Consider the following 7,246-nt stretch of genomic DNA (forward strand, 5'->3'; position numbering starts at 1 on the left):
TCAACATGGTGTTGTTGACATGTAGCCTAGAGATTACAACATGTCCTTCCCATGTAAACAAGGAAGGGAGTGAGCTTGTTGTATTATTATAATTAGTTATTAGATAGTGCCTAATTAATAGTGATGGCGACTGCCCGCCGCTCTCCTTGTAAAACTCCCCATGGACGCAAACAGTGTTTTTTAGACTGAGAATGTTAGCATACCTGTAGTACTTAGTTTAGCCTCTAGATGGCGCTGCTGCTCCTCCTGCTGTTGCTTGTTTCTCTCTGTCTGCAGACAGAGACTAAAGGAACATGGGATACCCTCTGACTCTCACTGAATATTTAGGTTTGTACCTAATTCTCCTATTTTAGTGGTCGTGATATTTAAAGTCAACGGTTTAGGTCTATGGTAGTAGGCTACACAATATTATTAATGAAGAAGTAGTCTTAATCAATTATGTGTACAGTATAGGACTAGTAATGTATAGGCTATTATAGATTAAGGCCCCCGATAAATTAAATAGCCTGGCAAAACAGATGCAAGATATGCGAGATTTATATATATTTTTTGTGTGCATTTGTTCATTTTTTTTTTTTTTTTTTTTTTACATTTGTTGACATTGTAACAAAATGCAAGTTTTGTTCTGGCTATATATATGGGCTGGACATTTTTTAATAGCGCCATGCTTGATGCAAACAAAAACTTTCTACACATCTCACCGTTATTTTAGGAGACCATTTAAAAACGTATTTAGTTCTACAGAATTTTAACTATTCAACAATATGCTTGTATAATAATATATTTGCTTATCCTCGATTCCTCGCTCACATTAGACATGAATGATTACTCCACATTATTCGATAATTGTGGGCTGTATTCCTAAACATATTAAATTGTCTGTGTTTTCTTGCCTTTTGTATGAATTAATGAATTTAAGAACTATTATGATTGTTATTATTGTTATTAATAATAATAATAATAATAATAATAATAATAATAATAATAATAATAATAATAATAATAATAATAATAATAATAATAATAATAATAATAATAATAATAATAATAATAATAATAACAATGATAATAATCATAAGAATAATGGCTTAATTTTATATATTTTTAAACTTAAGTGGGCGTGATTTGTTTAAACAGTTTATACAGTATATAGCCTCAATCAGAATAGCTCTTCATCTGCCTAAACCTTGTCACATTTAATTATCTCACTTGAGAACATAACGGTTCTATGTGTGTGTTAATTTGTTTTAACCAGAGTTAGGTCTTGTTTGTTTGTTTGTTTGTTTGTTTGTTTTAAGCAGATTTAGGCCTACACATGCCTAAACACCTGTGCTCCTTTCCAGCAAGAAAAACGTTGCCAAATTGCCAAATACGGAGCCTAAAAGGTATTTCAGAATATCACACATATATAGGAGCCTATATTATTATCCTTATGGCAACAATTGATCATATGGAACTCCATATTTATATTGTAAAACACTGTGAATCAGAACGTGCAATAACGTCAAATTGTTACGCACTGTGCCTTGTATTTATCTATACCTTTAAAAAAAGAAAAAAAAATATTTGTACCTTATTTTTTAGCACTCGCTTGTATTTAAATTGTAAATCGTGTGATTTTGTGTGGACTATAGCAAAGTAAGATGTTCATTGTTGTTTAACTGTGTGCACGTGACAATAAAAATCTTGAATCTTGAATGAATGCATAAGTAGCCAACGATTTATTAAGCTATTGAACAATACCCATTATGTGTAGTCCTATTAAATGCACCATGTTGTAGAATCATATCGGCTACAATATGAATTTACAGTATATAGACAACTCGTGGGCAACTGTGCCCACTACTAAATGAGAAATAGGCTATAATACAGCGAACAATAATGCACGATTTATTCATAATTGTGATGTATTTTTCAGCATTGATGTTGATTTGATGTAGGAATTCATTATGCAAATTATTCGGGCTAGTTGGTTATATAGCCTATGAAAAAAATAATAATTGTGATACATGCTTGAAAATCTGCAGGGAAAAAAAGACCAATCTAATAAATATAATTTAGATTTGTTCCCCCCCCTTTTGAACGCTTTCACATTATTATGTCAATTTGAGTAAAAAGAAGAATGAAGCAATTGTTGTATAAATAAACAAATTCATTTATTTGTTATAATAAGTCGACTTTCACTCATTTTCAGATGTATATAAATATAAAGTTTACCATTTTTCTCACAACAACAAACAAACCATACACATATAGACAGGAAACATAAAATACATTATTAATATTTAATTCCGGGCGCCGTGTAATAATAACAAATCAGCTCTTATTTACACATTATATACAAAATAAAAATGGTCCTTCATTTGGCAAATGAAAATGAAAATGACAATGAAACAATGATGTTTTTAAGGAAGTGGTCAGTTTCTTTAACTTTACATAACAACACGAGTGGGGGGCTGGATGATGGGGGGGGCGTCGTGCCTGTTTCAGAACACGTGATGACGTCATGTGGGACACAACAAGTGTGATATTAATATGTTGAACTCAACCGGAGGAATGTGGCAATTTGGCCACAATCTTCCTCAAGAACACACTCCTTCCTGCTCGTTGTGTCGGACTGGTGTTGGACTTATTATAGGCTATAATAATAATACTGTATATCTGTCTGTGGTGTGGATCCTCTTAACCCTTTCACTGCCACACTACAGAAGGACGGTTAACCCTTTACTACTATGATATAACATTGAACTACATGTGTGGATATATATATATATATATATATATATATGGTGTGTTTGTCTATAGGGTCTTTTTTAATATGTCATGATGTGCTCTGTCCTTGTGTTGTGACCTGTATCCCTATCGTATAAATAATTATGTTCTATGTGCTTTTGTCTGTGTTTTTATTCTAATGTTATTTATCTTGATTGTATTCTGTTTTTTTTTTGTATTGCTAATCCTTTTCCACACAGGATCTATAATACAGGACCTGGGGGGGGCGCCAATGGAAATGGCCTTTTGGCTAAAATTGGGTGCATTTACATTTGTAACTAATACAATGTTTGATTAATTAATGTACGCTGTCCGGCCTCGATCAAATAATAAAGTAAACCTAAACCTATACTATCACACTAGAGTAAAGGGTTAACCATGTGCTGTCGTGTGGCAGTGAAAGGGTTAACCTTCTGTGTGAGTTGTCGCATGTGAAAGAAGGGTGATCCGTTCGGTAGTGCGTGCGGCAGTGAAAGGGTTCATAAAGAACGGATAGAGGGAATAATAATAATAATAATAATACTTGTCCCCGGTTATGATGATTGTCTCTCTCTCTCTCTCTCTCTCTCTCTCTCTCTCTCTCTCTCTCTCTCTCTCTCTCTCTCTCTCGCTCTCTCTCTCCTCACAACACCTGGTAGATCATGTTCGGGTCCGGTACCGGGACCGGCGGTGCCGCCGCGGCCTGCAGCGGCGGGTGACCGGGGTAGTTGTTGTTGTTGTTGTTGTTGTTGGTCGGTGTCGGTGACGGCTCGGCGGTGTCGCTCAGGATGGAGCCGTCCTCCCCGGGGGAGCAGGGCAGGCTGCAGCCCCCCTCAGAGGAGTGGTCCCGGTCCCGGTGGTCGCGGTCCCGGTGCAGGTCCCGGTGCAGGTCCCGGGGCGGCGGCGCGGTGCACGGTGTCGTGTCGGTGGAGATCCGCTCCACGATGCTCGAGAGGCAGTCCAGGCTGGAGATGACCGAGGCGCTGCTCTTGTCGTGCTTCGATCCAACTGCGTGAATAAAGATAAGAGACGGTTCTGTCAGAAAAATGCATTTTGATTTCATACGGTTATAGAGAGAGAGAGGTCCAATATCTATATGTTATGATGAATTGAAAATGGGGGACCCTGATGTAAACAAAACGAAAGTCTTTCTCTGGTCTGCATCCCCTTAACAATTGTGTGTATTGAGTCGTACTGTATTGTACCCATTCTGCAATCTGTTAAATAAAGTTTTCAATCAATCAACCAATAATATAGGCCTATATTATTTTAATAAAATAGAAGACAAATGCGGTGATATAATAGATAGGGTTCTCTTCTCTTCTTACCGTGTGTTGTTTCGGCGAAATAAGAGTTGTCGTAGCTGCCTCTTCTGATCGACTTGCATGTTGTTGGGCCATAATCCATCTGGAGGGAAGCACATGAAATATGCAATTTAGTAACACGTTATAATAGCGTTCCAATATATGCTATACAGTTGAGTATTCCCATGCATGTCTCTGTGTGAATTATATACAAATTAAACCAATTATGCTTTTAAAATTGGGCATGAACTAAATGTATATATAGGCTATTTTCAATGGAAATATAGTTGGCTAATAATATTATGATAAATGTACACAGTAAATTTTACTCAAACTGAGTGCATTTGTACTCAAACTGAACTTTGAGTAAAATTTACACACACACACAATACACACACACACACACACACACACACACACACACACACACACACACACACACACACACACACACACACACACACACACACACACACACGCACACACACACACATATATACATTTTGTTCATGCTGTCATTGCTGTGTGTATTGTTTATTTTTATTTTTAATGAAATAAGTCCTAAAGATTAGTCTCTACAACAAGTATATAACACACACAACAACACGACCCGAGCAGAGTATGTGTGTATTGAGCCGTACTGTATTGTACCCATTCTGCAATCTGTTAATAAAGTTTTCAATCAATCAATCAATCAATGGATCAGAACCCACCATGCCGTCGGAGCAGTTGGACCGCGGGCTGGAGGCGTCGTCGTCGTCGCTGTCCCCCTCCCCGCTGTAGGGCTCCATCACGGGGTAGTAGTTCTCGTCCTGCCCGCGCAGCAGGCCCTGCAGCGACTCGATGTAGCTGATGGCGTTCCTCAGGATCTCCACCTTGGGCAGCCGCTGGTTGGGGTTGGACGACGTGCAGCGCTTCAGCGTCTCGAAGGCGTCGTTGACCTTGCTCAGCCGCCGCCGCTCCCGCATGGTGGCCGCCTTGCGCCGGTCGGCGTTGGTGGTCTTCCTCTTGCACGCCTTGCACGCCCACAGCAGACAGCGGCCCGCCTGGTGGTGACCGCTGGGCGCGCGGATGTGCTCGTCCTCCCCGCCCCCACCCCCCCGCTCGCCGCCCCCGTGGTGGTGGTGGTGGTGGTGGGCGGACGACGGGTGGTGGTCCTCGGGGGAGCTGGAGGAGGAGGAGGACGAGGCCTGCTTCAGGAGGACGCCCCCCACGCCGCCGCCCACGCCGTGATGCACCAGACGGGGGTCCAGGTCCTCGAAGAAGTGCATGTCGTTGGTGTCGAAACACGGGTCGTCGTAGAAGTCGTCGGCGGAGGCGGGGAAGGAAATATCCGACAACTCCATCTTTTACAGGAGAAAGAAATCCAAACACCAAAAACTGTGGAAGTATATAGTTTTGTTGAATGTCAAAGACAGAGAGCGGCTCTGGGGCCAAAAGCAATCACAAGATGAATCCCTGGACCGTTAAAACAAAAGGCCTATAGTGTATAATATATATATATATTATATATATACACCAGATGTAAGATTATGGACAGTGGAGGAATGTAGCAGCTGTAGTCTTTAACCACTTGTTGTCCTGCTATAAGAGCCAGAGCCTGCAGGAGCTACTACCTGTTGCTGGTGCTGGAGGCCCCTGAGGCTTATATACCCGGTGTGAGGACAAGGGGCGTGGTCTTACCGCTGGGGGGCGGTAACGTCACCGCGTGTTGGCCAATGGGCGTCCGGAGGGGGGCGCGAGGAGGCGGGGTTTACAACGTCACGGTGATTAGTGTTCAATTACCCGTGACTGACTGTCTGCGGGCAATAACACACAGTAAGTAAAGGGCTGCGTGTAGAATTATGGCAATATCATCATAATAAAGTAAATAACAAACACGGTGACAAATATCATTGCGTTATAGTCAAGTGACTACTGTTGAAGATAATGATAATAATAATTCCCTCATGTTGACAGAAATAGTACAAACGATAAAGATTAAAAAACAAATAGTCCACAGAGCCTTATACTTAAAATTATACAATTATAAAAATTGTATTACCTATTTTCATTAAGGGAAATGTATGACAACATACTGGTGGCATAGAGGCTATAAGTTACCCAACCAGCCTACATTTCTATACAAAAAGTGGTCAGATAAAATAAACAAAACCATATTTGACTATAAAACACCTTCCACACATTTTACTCTCACTTACTTGTAAATATTACCTACTGTACTGCATACTACTATTGTGCCATCGGCATTAACATGATATAATTAGTTTATTATTATTATTATTATTACTCTCATTATCTACCGTTTGCTCTTTCTAAGAGTGGAGCTTGCAGTAGCGGACCTGGCTCCGCTAGATGGCGGTAGTGAGTTGGAGGAACAGTTCACTTTCTAATAACAATCGAATCGTCAGATCTTCCAAATACCTGAATCTGAAATAGTTGAATGAATGAATGAAAACTTTATTTAACAGATTGCAGAATGGGTACAATACAGTACGGCTCAATACACACAATTGTTAAGGGGATGCAGACCTGAGAAAGACGTTTGTCTTGTTTACATCAGGGTCCCCCCCCCTTAGTAATCAAGCAAACACAACATCCATTGTCAAAACTTTATTTCACGAGTTATAACATTGTAGCATTATATGAAGAGTAACAGAAAATATAACAGAAAGCAAATACATGTTGGCTTTATGGAAACCAAAAGAGAACACCTGGTATTATTATGGACAAACCCACCAACATTATTTAAAGTCTATCACACTGATATCACTCTGAGCAATCCTCCTTTGCACTTTTACTGAAAGACAGATCAAATCAAATGTATCTGTAAGGCCCGACAACACAAGTTAATGTCCCCCATGGGGCCGGACACGTGTTCTTTAAACAAGGCAAGAAGAAACACCACAATAAGTCAAGAAACACCATAAAGTCCAAAAGAAAATTTAATAAATGAATGCAACACTCCCAGACATACCCCACGACGCGAAGGTAAGGAAAACTCACTAAAACCTAGCAATAGGAAAAAATGCACCACAGGCGATGTGGAGGAGAGAAACCTTAGAAGGGCCGTTCAAGGGGGATCCCCCTCCTTATGGATACATAAAACCAAATAGTCCCATGATAATATTTCACAGTCATCACCGGTGATTTACAACACAATATGATATACAGTAGGAGGGTGTCCGAGT

At 40.0% G+C, this 7,246-nt stretch overlaps 1 protein-coding gene across 1 annotated transcript; it reads right to left on the reverse strand.

The window, feature by feature from the left end:
• Positions 1-3,394: 3,394 nt before the first annotated feature.
• On the reverse strand, positions 3,395-5,401 carry LOC311244794 (myoblast determination protein 1 homolog 2-like; the record flags this gene model as incomplete). Its single annotated transcript, XM_084334482.1, has 3 exons — positions 3,395-3,759; positions 4,080-4,158; positions 4,769-5,401. 3 exons carry the CDS (start codon positions 5,399-5,401, stop codon positions 3,395-3,397), a joined length of 1,077 nt encoding a protein of 358 aa, XP_084190608.1.
• Between the last annotated feature and the right edge of the window lie 1,845 nt (positions 5,402-7,246).

Source organism: Notolepis coatsorum, assembly GCF_963971535.1.
Source record: "Notolepis coatsorum genome assembly, chromosome: 18".
In the NCBI taxonomy this organism is placed as follows: domain Eukaryota; kingdom Metazoa; phylum Chordata; class Actinopteri; order Aulopiformes; family Paralepididae; genus Notolepis; species Notolepis coatsorum.